General features: G+C 41.5%; 1 protein-coding gene across 1 annotated transcript in view; it reads left to right on the top strand.

Moving 5' to 3' along the window:
• The window catches only part of MRC2 (mannose receptor C-type 2), a 135,159-nt gene that overhangs the window by 42,701 nt on the left and 74,386 nt on the right, over positions 1-18,072 (top strand). Inside the window, exons 2-7 of the mRNA XM_073607669.1 lie at positions 556-945; positions 3,377-3,550; positions 5,028-5,192; positions 5,487-5,600; positions 7,079-7,216; positions 7,964-8,155. Of these exons, the coding sequence (XP_073463770.1) occupies positions 556-945; positions 3,377-3,550; positions 5,028-5,192; positions 5,487-5,600; positions 7,079-7,216; positions 7,964-8,155 (1,173 nt within the window). The remainder of the gene's footprint in view (positions 1-555; positions 946-3,376; positions 3,551-5,027; positions 5,193-5,486; positions 5,601-7,078; positions 7,217-7,963; positions 8,156-18,072) is intronic.

Raw genomic sequence — 18,072 nt, forward strand, 5'->3', positions numbered from 1 at the left:
CAACAACAAAAAAAACATTTTATTTTAATTATTGTTGGAATACAATGTTCATTTGTAATTTATGCAACAACTACATCAATATTAGTATTTAATAGAGGTATATTCTTCAACCAATAAATGGCAGTGTTTATAAGTTTGTAGCTGCTCTACAGTTAACTCAGTGTCTTTTCTCTGTAATAAAGTTCCTATTTCCTGTCTGCAGTTAAGCAGCAAAGCCCATGTGGACTGTATGGCTGAATTTGCATTGCACAGACATCTCATGTGATGTGCAAAGCAATGTGGTGTGAATCTCATGCGATGCCTGGCATCACATTAGTGTGAACCCAGCCTTACACACAATTTATGGGCTTTATTTAATGCAGTTGGAAGAGTTTTATTAAGTTACTGATTGGTTTACTTTTTAACCATCCTGGCAAAGATTATGTCAATTATTTTTTACATCACACTTGTGATCTCTTTTCTGGGATTTTGTTTTTTCCTTTCACTAACTAATCTGCTGGCACATTCAAAATTGCAAAAAATGTAAACATGATTTTGCATCTTTCTATTTTATAGACCCAGAATCATTCCTGGTGTACAGTCCTGATGTTGAAGGATGTCTGGAAACTCAAGAAAGCACGGTTCGAATAGCAAGGCCGTGTCACTCCAGCAAACCGGAGCAGCAATGGCTTTGGGTGTCCCGCCGCCGGCTCTTCAATTTGGGCACTCTAAGTTGCCTGTTGGTACCATCTGCCTCTAACAGCACATCCAATGCCATCTCCACCTATCAATGTGATGAGAACTTTTACTTTATTCGCCGCTGTGAGACTTTGCTGGAGCAGCTGACCGCTGCATTACTTACACAGACCTCCAATGCCACTGGATTGCAGCAGCCGCCTGCCAAAACATCTGGGCAATGGTTAATATTTGGAACAGACAAAAGTATCTGTTCTGCTGTGTTTCAGGGTAAGGATGGTTTAATACCAGAATCTCCCAAATACCTTTATAGTGGACCTCTTCATTCAGCAGCCCATTCATGAAAATGCAAGGTTCATTTCTTTTGTAGACCCCTACCACTAAAACTAAGATGTCAACAAACGTTCACTGGTGGTGAATCACTCACTGTCATGTTAACCACATGCACCTGGAAGATTTCCATGTAGGGAAAGTTTGGTGAATGTCAGATTCACTGCTTTAAAAATATGACCCCATATGAAAGGAAAAATAATACAAATTAGAAGTAAAAGTTACCTTACGCCCCAGTTTCTAGGTGCTTCCTACAGGTGAGAGCGATGTCACTGGGCCTTCTCCAAGAAGCGCTAAGAAGCCCAAACCTTACAAGAAGAGATTTGGGCTCCTCAGCTCCCAAGGATCCTGGAAAGGGCCCAGTGATGTCACCTTTTCTTAGATGAGCTTCCTGGAAACCAGGATATAATGTGAGTATTTTTACTTTTGACTTCCAATGGTTTTCTTTTGCTTAGCATTTCTTAAAAGAACGGGTATATAAAACAAAAAAAAAAACCCTCACAATTACATTTATAAATAGAGTTTGTTGCTTTACTAATCCACATTATTATTTTAAGTTAAAAAAATAATTTAACAAAACCTAATAGATAAAGTAACAGAGCATACTACTCATCATGCTCAGGGCTGGTGCAAGGATTTTTGACACCCTAGGCAAAACCTCATTTTGCCGCCCCCCCCCCCCTTGGCTGACTCCGCCCCCTTTCCCCTGTCCATGTAAATCCCACCTTTTTAATAAAGCCCCCATCAAATTCAGCCTCACCAGCACCCATCAAATGTAGCCTCACCAGCGCCCATCAAATGCAGCCTCACCAGCGCCCATCAAATGCAGCCTCACCAGCGCCCATCAAATGCAGCCTCACCAGCACCCATCAAATGTAGCTTCACCAGCACCCATCAAATATCAAATACAGCCTCACCAGCGCCCATCAAATGCAGCCTCACCAGCGCCCATCAAATGTAGCCTCACGAGCGCCCATCAAATGCAGCCTACCAGCGCCAATGAAAGAATGTTTGCTTGCTGCGGGAGTCGGGACACAGACATAGTCCTCCACCACTGCTGCGCCTCTGACACTATGTGTGAACTGAGAGGCGGCTGCCTGCTGATGCTGAGACTTAATTGCTTGCTGCAGAGAGAAGAGAGTAGGAAAACCAGTGGCCGGGCGCCCTAGGCAGCAGGGCGCCCTAGGCGGCCGCCTAGTTTGCCTAGTGGTAGCACCGGCCCTGATCATGCTAAAGACTGATCTGTGGATATGAGCCTAAGATTACTATGGCATCTAATGTTTGAGATATATATTATATATATACATGGTGTTCAAAGCAATAACACTGGAATCAAATAAGGTGACCATACATGGGAGAATCCTTTTTTTCAGCAATGAATAATCCAACCTTTTGTCTTTTGTTCTCCCCACATGCAAAACCTCCATTAAGTTGGGATGGCACTGACTACAAAGGAGTAATCAGGTCACTGGGTTATCTTTATCTGCCTCTGCCATATCTGGAGAAATGACTTCTGCCTTATCTGGAGAAATGAATAGAGTAGCAGACAACATTTTAAACATCTCCCAAGAGGCTTTTCTAAGGACAATTATGCCCTGAGATGATCACACTTGCTTTATCAGGAAACCAATTACAACAAAACTTATTGAAACCATTCATTTTCTATGACAATATAACTGCATGTTCCATGTTATCTACTTGTTTGCATGGTAAATTTTGTTACTGATGTTGGTGCATTTGTTTTTAGTGCAGATGTTTTGGTGCTAAAATATTGGACATGATTATTTTCAGCATCATTTATATTCAAGCACATTTCATTGCCGATAGAGTATGTAATTGGCATTGATGCTTATACCGCACAAGATTATGGGTGTCAGAGGAATTTTCCAAACTGGTTGGTTAGCTGGCTTTCACAGCTGTCCACTCAGCACTGATTTTCCATACTTGCACGGTTTCTGACAAATTCAATTACAAGCCGGCTTGAGTAATTTAGTGGCATTATATCCCCCATCAGAAGTCTACATTCAGTCCTGCTGCCGCTGCTATGTCGGGGTGGTATCATGCTGTCCTGATAGATACTCCATCCTATCAATAAACAATAATTAGAAAGTGCCCCAGCAAAGATGAGCGACAGGTCTATTAAGGGCCTTGTAAGAGGGGGTGTAAAGTTCTGGTTAGGAAACTTTTTCAATGGAGGTATCAAACAAGTAGGTGGATCAACTCACAAGTGACCTCTCAACACTGAAATTCCTGTTGTGGTTGGACTTTACAGACTAATAATTTTGAATGATAGATCATATCCATGTATTTGAAGATTGTTTTTATTTACCCAACTCCATCATTACTTTTTTCTTTTCCATTCTCTTTTCAGATATTTACACTATACAAGGGAACTCCAATGGACGGCCCTGTGCTATACCTTTCAAGTACGATAACCAGTGGTTCTATGCCTGCACAAGCACAGGGCGAGAAGATGGCCATCTTTGGTGTGCAACCACTGTTGACTATGGGAAAGATGAAAAGTGGGGTTTCTGCCCTGTAAAAAGTAAGCAGAAATAATATAAATGTGTAAGACTATGGGAAAGATGAAAAGTGGTGTTTCTGCCCTGGGAAAGATGAAAAGTGGTGTTTCTGCCCTGTAAAAAGTAAGCAGAAATAATATAAATGTGTACAGTATATGTGGATTGCTGCTCACTGTTAATGCGCATTTGGGTAAAACTAAGTTTGAATGCTAAACATCTACAGTGCCTTACCCTGCATTGTGGTAACATGTTATAACATGGATCATGGTATGAATACGTTCTTTAAGAGGACATTACTTTTGAAATTACATTAACATGTTAAAGAAGTTTTTGCTATTGGATTTACATTGAATCAATGCCACTTATGGTGGCATTGTCCCAAAATGCAAACATTTTGAAAATTTATATCACTCTGGATCCACAAAAATATGCTGAAACCTACTGTATAAAATTCGCCCCCCTGCAGTGCTTATTCCATGCTAAACCCATCTTCTTTAAAGTCATATAAAAATAGCATCACTCTGCAACTTTTAAATGCGGCTAAAAGCCTTATACTGACGTTTTGGAAACAAACCTATTATCCTACCCTACAGGACTTGAAGCAAGAAGTGGATAGGGTAATTGAGGCAGAGAGATGGGTGTTTACTGGTAAGAAATACCTATAGAAATTTCCCAACATCTCGTCTGGCCTGTTGTATTGTTCCCTGGAACTCGACAATATGAGCTAAAATCACCCTTGGCCAATAATTTGCCCATTATACCATCACTGGCCACTCTTTGAGATAACATAATTATTAAGCTGACTACACCCACCCTGGAGAGGTATCTTGCCATCTGACACTTGCCTGTACGCCATCCTTTGGTTGCTCTTGTTATTTCTTTTACAGGTGTAATTTACTCCCATGACCCTAGTTGATCTTTATATATAGGTTTATGATGCTTTTTCTATACAAAGTTATGTGCTCAGAAACCTGTTCTTTGTGTTGTTATTGACGATAAGTCTCTTTGTACTCCATTATGTACATCGTAGTGGGATAAGACTCGATTATCCCATTGCCATTTGCAGCTATTGTATATGAACATGCCTTGCTTACTAATGTACTTCCTCGCATTGTATACTGCATATACATTCATGTTATGTATTGCTGTTGATGTACAGAGGAACAATGACTGGAATGATGGACACATTTCCTATGTATTTCCTTTTTTGTACTATTTAAATAAAAAAAAAAAAAAAAAAACAATGTAAAAAGTTATTTTCGTAGGCAATATAGCCATAGAGTTATTGTCAGGTTACCAGACGCATACTGAAGTTGCTAAATTTGGTCTCTGCATCTGTCGCAGAGGTTTTCCAACAATTTAAAAAATCTCTGTGTGCAATACCCAGCACTTCCAATGCTACACACATTTTTTGTTGCATTATTGCCAGAAAAAATGCAGAACCAATTAATTAAGACTTCTTATAACAGTATCATTCTTATTTTTTATACTATGTTCCAGGTGCGGACTGTGAGACTTTCTGGGACAAGGATCCACTTACCCATAGCTGCTACCAATTTAATTTCCAGTCGGCACTCTCTTGGGGCGAGGCCTGGACCAGTTGCCTTCAGCAAGATGCCAATCTCCTCAGTATCAATGAGATTCATGAGCAGACGTACATAAATGGTAAAGTCAATGACTTGTGATGTTTTTGAGAGCATGAAACTGCTAATATTTTTGACTAAAAAAGTAGGAAAATGCTGGTAATCTCATTAAAGTACCGTAAACCATGACTTTCTAACAGAAATCATCTTTTACTAACTTGACTTCAGGAAACTGAAGTGACGCGTTCAACTTTGCCAATGGTTTTAGTACATCATATGACATTGACGGACTAGGGTTGTTCAGTCTACATGCTCTTAATAATAAAGTTATGTATGACTTTTATTACTTATTTTTTATCTGTTCATTCCCTCATAGGGCTCCTGACCGGATACAGCTCCACTCTCTGGATAGGATTAAATGATCTTAATGTTAACGGTGGCTGGCAGTGGTCAGATGGCTCTCCGTTAAAATACCTGAACTGGGAGAATGGTATGTAAAGGGTAGATGATGCATTGCCATTGCTTTTATTTATTACATTAATATACAGTGAACAAAACAGAGCCTTAGAGGGTGCACAGACAACTTACATCATTCCCTGTCCCAGAGGAGCTTACAGTCTAATGTCTCTACCACAATCATACACAACACAAACTTAGTAAGATAAATTTGGTATAGCCGTAAGCCTACTAGTAAGTAAATGTGCCAAAAATCAAGGAATGGAGGAAATCCAGACATGCGAAGGAAGATAGTAAAAAATCTATAGAGAGTTTATTATGAGGGAATCGATTCTTGATCCCTAACAAAGTTCAAGTTATGACCTCTAGTAATAATCACTGTGTTGTCCCAGCAGGGACTGCTACTCCCCACCAGGAGAACACGATAGCTCTGCATGAGGGATTCCCCCATCAACATTGGCTGTGTTGATGGGAGAATCTAGCAATTCCAAGGGTTGCAGGAAAGAAAATTGTATCATCTATGGCCTTCCCTAGCCTCGGGGGGGAGGAAGTTCCTGCTCGAGGAGGGAATTGTTAGGGACACCGCTGTGATCTCTGCTGTCTTTAGTCTGGAAGACTTGGTACTTAGAGAATCCAAGTCTCCACAAAAGCTGCTTGCGTCACCACCACACCAGACAGCCACTCCTGTTACAGATGCAGTGCCCGGTAATGTAGGCTAGCTGTGTGAGACATATACAGCACTGAGTGATACTGTGGGCCGCCAACCTTACTGTATTTGTACTTGTATTATCAGTGTAACTGAGTTCTAGTTCAAGATAATTTGGAACTGTTTCCGCAAGTGCAGTTACTATAGACAGTGTACTAATGCTAGTGCTTGCAGATTACTTTTGGCTTGTTGACTGTTCACTTACAACCCAACAATAGAAGAATCAGTTAACACTTTCCTGGATTCTGTGTACTGTTCCACAATTCTGTCTACCCAATTCCTGGCCCGGCCCACAGGCAGCTCTGGCACTATCAAAGAGTCACATGACATACAGTATAATATGTAAGATGATGGTCAGCATATAGTATATATATTTCCACTGTCAGAATGGAGAATAAAGAGATCTAAAGCAACGCAAACAAAGATAAACCTCACCTGAATAAAATATGCCTATGGCTAAAAGACACCTCTTTCTGCATTCTATCACTAAAAATTAACACAATGGCGAATGGTGAGTGCTCTTCTATATCTAACTTTCACCTTCTAAACTCCTTCTCTGTTATTTTGATGGAAAGAGATAAGAGAGAAAGTAAAGAAAATAAAAAGAATTGAATGAAAAGAAAAAAAAATATGGATTATAAACTAGTTTTGGTATTTTCTCCATGAATGTTGTTTCCCTAAGTCCTTGTCCAGTTTTCCAGTTTACCATTATGGTGAGCACAACCCCCTACTGGTATACTTCACCTATTTTCATCTCTTTTTTCTCTGCTCATCACTTTTCCCTTTTCTTTTTCCTTGTATCCTAGATCAGCCCAGCAATTCAGAAGAAGAAAATTGTGCAGTTATTCGGACAGAGACCTTGGGCGCCTGGCAGAACCGTAACTGCTATAATGCCCTACCCTATGTATGTAAGAAAAGCTCCAAGAGAAGTCTTCCTTCTGTAGGTGAGATTGTAGCACAGTTGCAAATTTGCAATTACAAAACACCTTCCCATCTCCTCATCTCCATAACACAAAGGGGCAGTTTTCTGTACTCTAGCAAACAACACAGGGAGGGCAGACAACACTGCTTGGGATTTTAGTACAGCAAGGGCATTGTGTTGCCAGCTTAGGTCAAGTTAGGAGCTCACTGGATTTTTGTCCAGATCTTCGCTTTCTGGAAAGAAAGGTTCCTCACCAGGGAAAACAGAGTAAAGGTTGCCTCTTTTCCCTGTGGGTATGCTATGACAATATGTCTTTAACATATGACTAATAGTCTTTAACTAATGACGTAGGAAGTAATAGTGAAGTACCATTTCCAATTTTACTACTTTTAATTCTTTACATTTACAGTACATTTTACTGATATGTATTATAGGGTTGGAACAGTCCCTTCTGGTTTCACTATGCTGTGCTTTAAAGATTCTTAAACTAGATTTTGCAACCTGCAAAATCTCTTTCCATGTTGGCTTGTCCTTGCCTACCCAAGTTGGTTAGTAATAAATAATGAGATACATTGATCAAAAAAATACATGAACATTTTTAAACTTATGAGCCATAATTAACTAAGTATACGCTTTAATGGTTGTGTGTATATGTTATGCAACCCAAGCTAGAGGTGTTGACTGTCCGAAATTTCTTAAGTACGTTTTTGGCTTCAAGCAGATGATTTTATCAAACCTCTTCTAATGTCTTGCCTTGTGTTCCCAACAGAACCTATTGAACCAGATGTTGTTGTGCAGTGTGATCCTGGATGGCAGAGTTATGGCACTAACTGCTACCGCCTAAACAATGAGAAGAGGAGCTGGCAGGAGGCTAAGAAGGCATGTGTGCGGAGCGAGGGGAACCTAGCCAGTGTTCATAGCCTACTGGAGCTAGAATATATTAGCAAGCAGATTAAACAAGGTTAGTCCTGTATGACAGGAACCATCTTTAGCCACATGTGTAGCAGCAAAGGTTGACAAGGAGCCGAAAGCCCCTTGGGTCAAATGTGTTTTCATGTATTCTTACATTTGATGGCATAACGTCTGATGAAACTTATGAACCAATGTGTCAGCAGAGCTGGGAGTTCCTGCTGAAGACTGCATCCTTTGTGAGGGAGTATTCATTGCTCAGCTATGTGGGTCTGGTAGGCCAAGAAAGCTGAGGCGGGTAGCGGTTCCAGGGGACTGAAGGGAAACTGGAAGTCCCTAGAGAGAGCAAGCTCGAGGGGCTGGAAAACCTTAAGGCTCTGTTCACATCTAGGCATTTTTGGGCGATTTTCTGCTCTAAGCCTCAGCTCTCAAAACGCCCAACAAGAAAAATGTCATTCATTTGAATGGCCCCTGTTCACATCTGAGCGTTTTGTTGCCTCAAGCAAAACGCGCATCGCTCAAAAATGTACATGAGCATCTTTTTTGGCAGATTACAGGCGTTTTACTGCTTTTCATTGGTGACTTGTCAACTTCAAAATGCCTGTACTAAAACACTGCAAAAAACTACAAAACGCTAGAAAAAACACCTGAAAAACGCCTGTAAAATAGCAACGCCTAGATGTGAACGGAGCCTTACAGGATGCCAAGAGTGGGTCCATACAACAAGGTGCTGCAACCAAGGCTGAGAGAGCTTGAATAGACAGTGGTCTGAGAGACCAAAGACAACAGAGCTGCTGCTGACAAGAGAGCCAGGGGGCATGGTATTTTCAGTAATCGGTTGTTATGTTGAAGCTGGAAAATCCCCTGCTTGGGAATCTTTGTTGGAACTTTTACTTTGCTTTTTTTTTAAGTTGGCTGCCGTGCCCGTAAAATTGAATATTGAATAAAATTGAAAATTGATGTGGACTCACCTAAAAATGCATCTACCACTGAGCTAACTATATAGATTATAGATATATATACAGTATCTCACAAAAGTGAGTACACCCCTCACATTTGTGTAAATATTTTATTATATCTTTTTTTATGTGACAACACTGAAGAAATTACACTTTGCTACAATGTAAAGTAGTGAGTGTACAGCTTGTATAACAGTGTAAATTTGCTGTCCCCTCAAAATAACTCAACACACAACCATTAATGTCTAAACCACTGGCAACAAAAGTGAGTACACCCCTAAGTGAAAATGTCCAAGTTGGACCCAATTAGCCATTTTTCCTCCCCAGTGACATGTGACTTGTTAGTGTTACAAGGTCTCAGGTGTGAATGGGGAGCAGGTGTGTTAAATTTGGGGTTATCGCTCTCACTCTCTCATACTGTTTACTGGAAGTTCAACATGGCACCTCATGGCAAAGAACTCTCTGAGGATCTGAAAAAAATAATTGTTGCTCTACATAAAGATGGCCAAGGCTATTAGGAGATTGCCAAGACCCTGAAACTGAGCTGCAGCACAGTGGCCAAGACCATACAGCAGTTTAACAGGACAGGTTCCACTCAGAACAGGCCTCGCCATGGTTGACCAAAGAAGTTGAGTGCACGCGCTCAGCGTTATATCCAGAGGTTGTCTTTGGAAAATAGACGTATGAGTGCTGCCAGCATGGCTGCAGAGGTTGAAGGGGTGGGGCGTCAGCCTGTCAGTGCTCAGACCATACGTCGCATGCTGCATCAAATTGGTCTGAATGGCTGTCGTCCCAGAAGGAAGCCTCTTCTAAAGATGATGCGCAAGAAAGCCCGCAAACAGTTTGTGGAAGACAAGCAGACTACGGACATGGATTAGTGGAACCATGTTCTGTGGTCTGATGAGACCAAGATAAACTTATTCGGTTCAGATGATGCAAAGCGTGTGTGGCGGCAACCAGGTGAGGAGTACAAAGACAAGTTTGTCTTGCCTACAGTCAAGCATGGTGGTGGGAGTGTCATGGTATGGGGCTGCATGAGTGCTGCTGGCACTGGGGAGATACAGTTCATTGAGGGAACCATGAATGCCAACATGTCCTGTGACATACTGAAGCAGAGCATGATCCCCTTCCTTTGGAGACTGGGCCGCAGGGCAGTATTCCAACATCATAATGACCCCAAACAAACCTCCTAGACGACCACTGCCTTGCTAAAGAAGCTGAGGGTAAAGATGATGGACTGGCCAAGCATGTCTCCAGACCAAAACCCTATTGAGCATCAGTGGGGCATCCTCAAACGGAAGGTGGAGGAACGCAAGGTCACTAACATCCACCAGCTCTGTGAAGTCGTCATGGAGGAGTGGAAGAGGACTCCAGTGGCAACCTGTGAACTTTGGTGAACTCCTTGCCCAAGAGGGTTAAGGCAGTGCTGGAAAATGAAGGTGGCCCCACAAAATATTGACACTTTGGGCCCAATTTGGACATTTTCACTTAGGGGTGTACTCAGTTTTGTTGCCAGCGGTTTAGACATTAATGGCTGTGTGTTGAGTTGAGTTAGGGGACAGCAAATTTACACTGTTATCCAAGCTGTACACTCATTACATTTCATTGTAGCAAAGTGTCATTTCTTCAGTGTTGTCACATGAAAAGATAGAATAAAATATTTACAAAAATGTGAGCGGTGTACTCACTTTTGTGAGATACTGTATATCTATCTGTTTATATATATATATATATATATATATATATATATATATATATATATATAGATGATAGATATACACAGTATATGGACCTGGCTAATAGAGCGGTCTCCATATTAATATTTAAAAACAAACTTTACTTTACACAGAAGCAAACTTTTCCTTTTGTTTTCCCAGGTATTGATACATTTATTGCACATAGGAAGAACACATTCACATATGAAAAAGATTTTTAATTCCCTTTAGAACATGGCTATAAACAAGGCCAGTTTGGTTCCTGTGTAATCAATTTTGAAAATTGCTGAACAGTCTGGCCTGACTGTAGCTTTGGCCTTGTTGGGGCTCTTTCAGTCATCTGTTCTTTGCATTGGAGAAGTGCTGACTCTGCATTCTATTGCATTTTTGACACAGCGGCCAGCCTGGAGGCGTAGAGAAATCTTTTCATGAAGCATTATGTTGCCTATATAAAAGTTTATTCTTTTTGGAAAATTGTCATATACAACTTATGGTAATTTTTTTAACAATAGAAAGTTTTCTTTAACCGCTTCAGCCCCGGAAGAATTTACCCCCTTCCTGACCAGAGCACTTTTTGCGATTCGGCACTGCGTCGCTTTAACTGTCAGTTGCGTGGTCGTGCAACGTGGCTCTCAAACAAAATTGATGTCCTTCTTTTCCCACAAATAGAGCTTTCTTTTGGTGGTATTTGATCATCTCTGTGATTTTTATTTTTTGCGCTATAAACAAAATAAGAGCAACAATTTTGAAAAAAACGCATTATTTTTTACTTTTTGCTATAATAAATATCCCCCAAAAATATATAAAAAAACATTTTTTTTCCCTCAGTTTAGGCCGATACGTATTCTTCTACATATTTTTGGTAAAAAAAAAAACGCAATAAGCGTTTATTGATTGGTTTGCGCAAAAGTTATAACGTTTACAAAATAGGGGATAGTTTTATGGCATTTTTATTAATAATTTTTTTTTTTACTAGTAATGGCGGCGATTAGCGATTTTTATTGTGACTGCGACATTATGGCGGACACGTTGGACATTTTTGACACATTTTTGGGACCATTGTCATTTATACAGCAATCAGTGCTATAAAAATGCACTGATTCCTGTGTAAATGACACTGGCAGTGAAGGGGTTAACCACTAGGGGGCGGGGAGGGGTTAAATCAGTACTAGGGAGGTGTTTCTAACTGTAGGGGGGTTGGGCTGTGTTTGTCATTACACTGATCTCTGCTCCGATGACAGGGAGCAGAGATCAGTGACACTGTCACTAGGCAGAACGGGGAGATGCTGTTTACATCAGCATCTCCCCGTTCCTGCTCTCCGTGAGACGATCGCGGGTATCCCCGCGGCGATCGAGTCCGCGGGACCCGCGACCCGACTCACGGAGCTCCCGGCCGGCGCGCACGCAATGACACGGCGGGAAGTTCGAATGGACGTACCCATACACCCATTTGCCCAGCCGTGCCATTCTGCCGACGTACATCGTTGTGCGCCGGTCGGGAAGCAGTTAAACAGTATTAAACCCAAAAGCAAACATTTATCATATTGCAGCTTACCAATTATTAGATGTGATGGCTGCATCCATTTTCTTTTTCAGGCTTTTTTCCTTCTATTTGCATTTGGTGATTCAGCCAGTAAGTCTGTTGTTTTCCACAAGAATATGCTTTCTTCCAGATAGATGTATGAGATTACAGGGATGGAACAAACCATTTACAGTGCCTTGAAAAAGTATTCATACCCCTTGAAATTTTTCACATTTTGTCATGTTACAACCAAAAACGTAAATGTATTTTATTGGGATTTTATGTAATAGACCAACACAAAGTGGTACATAATTGTGAAGTGGAAGGAAAATGATAAATGGTTTCCCAAATATTTTACAAATAAATATGTGAAAAGTGTGATGTGCATTTGTATTCAGCCCCCTTTACTCTGATACCCCTAACTAAAATCTAGTGGAACCAATTGCCTTCAGAAGTCACCTAATTAGTAAATAGAGTCCATCTGTGTATAATTTGATCTCAGTATAAATACAGCTGTTCTGTGAATCCCTCAAAGGTTTGTTAGAGAACCTTAGTAAACAAATAGAATCATGAAGGCCAAAGAACACACCAGACAGGTCAGGGATAAAGTTGTGGAGAAGTTTAAAGCAGGGTTAGGTTATAGAAAAAATATCTCAAGCATTGAACATCTCACTGAACACTGTTCAATCCATCATCTGAAAATGGAAAGAGTATGGCACAACTGCAAACCTACCAAGACATGGCAGTCCACCTAAACTGACAGGCCAGGCAAGGAGAGCTAATGCCTGAAGCCAAGAGGCCCATGGTAACTCTGGAGGAGCTGCAGAATTCCACAGCTCAGGTGGGAGAATCTAAACTATTAGCCATGCACTCCACAAACCTGGCTTTTATGGAAGGATGGCAAGAAGAAAGCCATTGTTGAAAGTGACAAGGCTATGTTTACCTACCTCACTTACCGTATATACTCAAGTATAAGTCATTTCGAGTATAAGTCGAGGCCCTAATTTACCACAAAAAAATGGGAAAAACGTATTGATCCGAGTATAAGACGAGGGTGAGAAATGCAGCACCTACTGTAAGTGGAAAAAGAGGGTCAACAATGCCCATCTGCAGCTGTATACCTCCCTGTGTCCTGTGCATGTGTCCTGTGTATATGTGCATGTGTCATGTACCTGTGTCCTGTGTATATGTGCATGTGTCATGTGTATATGTACCTGTGTCATGTACCTGTATATATGTGCATGTGTCATGTACCTGTGTCATGTACCTGTGTCATGTATCTGTGTCCTGTGTATATGTGCATGTGTCATGTACCTGTGTATATGTACCTGTGTCCTGTGTATATGTACCTGTGTCATGTACCTGTGTCATGTGTATATGTACCTGTGTCATGTACCTGTGTATATGTACCTGTGTCATGTGTATATGTACCTGTGTCATGTACCTGTGTCCTGTGTATATGTACCTGTGTATGTGTCATGTGTATATATACCGGTGTCCTGTGTATATATGCATGTGTCATGTACCTGTGTTATGTGTATATGTACCTGTGTCATGTACCTGTGTCCTGTGTATGTGTCATGTGTATATGTACCTATCTGCATGTGTCTGTGTGCATGTGTGTGTGTGCATCCTACCTGTGTCCTGTGCATGCCTCCGTGCGCCGCTCTGCACCGATCAGCGTGTAATATTCGGCAACCATTCACTGTTCAAAAGCCGCGCCTCCTCCTCGTCCATGATAGGCAGAAAACTCCATTTCCCAGCAGTCAGCGGTCAGCCTATCACGGACATTCTCTCATCCTCATATCACGGACGAGGATGAGAGAATGTCCGTGATCGGCTGTACACTGACTGCCTATCACAGACGAGGAGCTGCGGCTTTTGAACAGTGAGAGCCGCTGCTGAGTGCTATGTAGCACACGCTGGCCGCCATCTGCCTGCATGACACACTGATCATGTAGGCAGACGGCAGTGAATGGTGTATAAGTCGAGGGGGGCACTTTCAGCCCCAAAAAAGGGGCTGAAAAATTTGACTTATACACGAGTATATACGGTATATGGTTAATAATACATAACATAAGTGATTAAAACCTTTTATCTATTTGAATCAACCCATGCAATTAAGAACGAATGATACCTGTGCGAAAAGGATAACAATCTAATTTATTTAAATTTACTATTGTACAGAAAAGAAACTTGTATTAATCCGAGGTTAGCAACTATAACATAAATGATACAACCTTGTTACCAATGATACAAAATATTGTTATAATGGTCATACACATGCTATCAAGAGATTACCTAGGATAGAACAAAGTTAGAGAGAAGAGAAGAGGCATATAGATAATACAGATACATTACCTAGACAGCCCTTATGTTACCATGTTTCATCTAGACCGTGAGCCGAAGAGAGTTAGCATTCCTAGGCTTTGGTTTTTCTGTTCCCTCTCTACCCATCCCTGCCAATCAAAACCCTGGACTACCTCATTGGTTCAGAAGTGGCCTTGAATCCTGATTGGCTGAAATTTAAGCATGCTTCCCACACAAGCAAGAGGCTACCTCCAGTGCCTCTGTGTCTGAAAACCTGAGTACCTGTTTAAGCCTTATCTCTTGATTTACAACCGTCAGCCCTCTTTAATCCCCCCGCCCAACCAGTTCCGACATTAGCATGTCAACGGCCCCTGGTGAGATGGAGCCTCCACGTCTGCAAAGGCTCTTTACAAAAGACATTCAATAGTTCCCACAAGACAGGAAAAAAAGAAGTCCTATAATGCTGAGCCCATATCTCATATCACAAATTATATAAAGTCCTGTAAAAACATATACATACATACATACATACATATATATATTCAATGGGGCATGGTAATTTAGGTAAAGAATCCTTGCAATGGTTCAATGGGGACCACAGTCCCCCCTGAAGTTCATTCTTGAACTTATGCCCTCCCTCAATGATCCTGTACCCACCCACACCAGTTGAGAAGCCCCAACCCTTCCCCACCACCACTGAGGCCTCCTCTTCCTATCTTGAACACGCCGGGAACCATCAAGGTAGACTTGAGACAATCAAAGCAATCCTGGTGCCTTTGAGACTCCACATGAGTGCCTGTGCTGCAATGTTTCCATGTTCCTCTGCCTTGGAAGAGCAGAACTTCAACATCGACGGTGGGATCCTGGCATATCTAGTCCTGTAACTTGTTAATACGGTGTAATGATTGTAACGACTGGATCGGACCACGGGACAGCACTTTTCAGCATGGTAAAGGAAAGTTCAGGAGAGTCTTATTTGTTGCATATTTGCCTCAAGAAATGACTTGGTTGTCGTTGCTTCTTCAGGTGGTGGTCGGGCGGGCCTCCGGGCAGTCGTGCATAAATACAAAAAAAGGAGAATGTCAGTGTACAGGTATTGGAGGAATGCCAGACAGGAGCAGAGGGTTGGCCATTAAGACTAAATGCTTATAAGGGGTGTAATGTGGACGAGTAAAATGGGATCCCCACAGGGTTCAGAGTCCGAGCAACAGCCAGTATCAACCATGGCCCTTGATGGTAGAGATAGTCAACACTGCCTGCTATTGCCAGGTCCCTGGGTTCACCACACCTGCTCACGGGGCTCAGGTTGAAGCAGTAGGCAGACTAGGGGAGGTAGAATTACATTAAGACATAAGACCTGGATGTCTAGGGATACTTTGTGAAATATGGTACTTGTATGTTTCAGGAAACCATTCTATAGGACCCACTGGACTTTTAAAAACGAAGTCAGGCAGAAACAGTAAAGCCTTACAATTCACAGCTCATCTCTGATATTCAGACAAAAGTTCCAAAAGACTAATATATTTACTTTAGAGGATATAGAAGAACATTATCAGATAATGGACTGGTACCATCACTTAAAGTAATTAAAGATAAGAATATGAAACAAAGAAAGTAGGAACGAGAAAGAAGAGAAAAAAATAAAAATAAGCAAAAATTTTTAAAAAAACATACAGGTTTAATGCTGCTTCAACGCAGACTGTTTATCACACACATTTCACTTTATGTCAAAGAGCATTGAATCTGCATTCATAAAAACAAAACGAACAATATATAACTGTCCTGAAAAATTATTATAAAGTGCCTTGAAAAATAATACATTGCAGCTGTTGCAGCAGCAACTTAGCAAAAAAATAAAGAGGAACAAAAAAATAAAAATAGATAACTCCTCTCCCATATTAGTGATCAACAGGTGAACAGGATCACTGTCACTAAAAATTTACAAGTCGGGTACAAAAAATATTAAAAAAGGGAGAGAATAAAACAATGGTTTCCAAAAACTTTTAGAATTTAGTCAAACCCGACTTTATTGCTCAAAAATTTTTTTAGAGGCTTTTTCCTTCCTCCCCTTAGATCATAAACAGGGCCCTTCTATTCACGCCCTGCACAAACTGTTGGCACTATCTACCTGTTGCCCAAACTACCCAACTACCCAACTTTTAACTCCTCCCCGAATCCCAACCGAAGTTTCAGTAGGTGTAAGGGGATGTCAGGTTTACCATAAAACCTTTCTTCAGGGATGATCGGGGTACAACCCGGTGTTCCTGCTATATCCATGCCAAGGGCCAGAGGAGATGTACAATAGACTCCCCGAGGTAGTGTACCATGCTGAGTACCATTTAACCTGCCATTAGGGATGAGAACAGTGCAAGTTAGATTTTGACGATCCTGGAATTGAGTCATCCACCAACCTATTACGACTCATAGGCAACCTGGATACTACCCTCACCTGCCTGTCCTTGCAAAGTGATGCTTGTCAGAGCAAGTTGGTTTTCCTAACCGCTTCCCTGATATATAACACAAGACCCCCCAATGTGGTCTTGAGTATCTCCAGCTCCATAGTGTTTGAAGGTACCCAGTGCCCCACCTCCAGCTCCAACGGCAGTCTCCATTAAGCCTCTCTTTATCCTAAGTATGGGAAATAGTCTGAATACCCAGATTGAAAACCACCTGCCAACAGGTACACTCGTTTCTTTATAGAGGCTGCACCCCTTTTCCCTCCTTTATCAATTCGGTAATCAGACAAGGCTATCCTTCACCCATACAAAATAAACTGCCTACACTCTTCAGACAGGACTCACATGAATCACAGGGGCATAGTATGGCACTGGTCTTCCTGGCATGCAGGACACAGACAACTAGTTAAAGTACACAAGAGTTCAGGACAGGAAGGACACCTATGGGTATTAACTGGGGAGAATACAGCATGCCCACACATATAACCGAAGTGAGGATCCTTGGAGCAGCCAAGAGCTGGTAACACCCCACACAATCTTCCTGCACAACTTTTCTCCAGACTTACCCAAAACTATAGAATACGAGGCCAGACCTATACACTCTCAACTTGTATGCCATCAGGCAGGCCCTCGTACTACACATCTGAAGGTAAATCTAAAAGAAACCGAACAACAAAAAATTGCACAATGTGTATCCAGCTTGAGAAACTGCTGCTAGCAGACATAACTGTCTAACAGGCAAAGAACAAATCCCTTGCAGCACTGAGGCGCCGGGATCGCTGAACAGTAGGGGGTACAATTCGAGCCGACTGGGGTGCCTTGAAACACACAGATATTAGTGACAGATACGCCACAGACACATTAGACAATTGGTAACAAATAGCCACGTAAAAACAGACAAACAGGAAACTCTAGGAGCAAATAGAGTGGCATGGTGACCCTGGGCAGGAAGCAGGCTTGTTATACACACAGATTGCTAGGGACATTAACATACCTTAGCCTAAGGC

This window comes from Aquarana catesbeiana, linkage group LG12 (assembly GCF_042186555.1).
Source record: "Aquarana catesbeiana isolate 2022-GZ linkage group LG12, ASM4218655v1, whole genome shotgun sequence".
Lineage (NCBI taxonomy): Eukaryota > Metazoa > Chordata > Amphibia > Anura > Ranidae > Aquarana > Aquarana catesbeiana.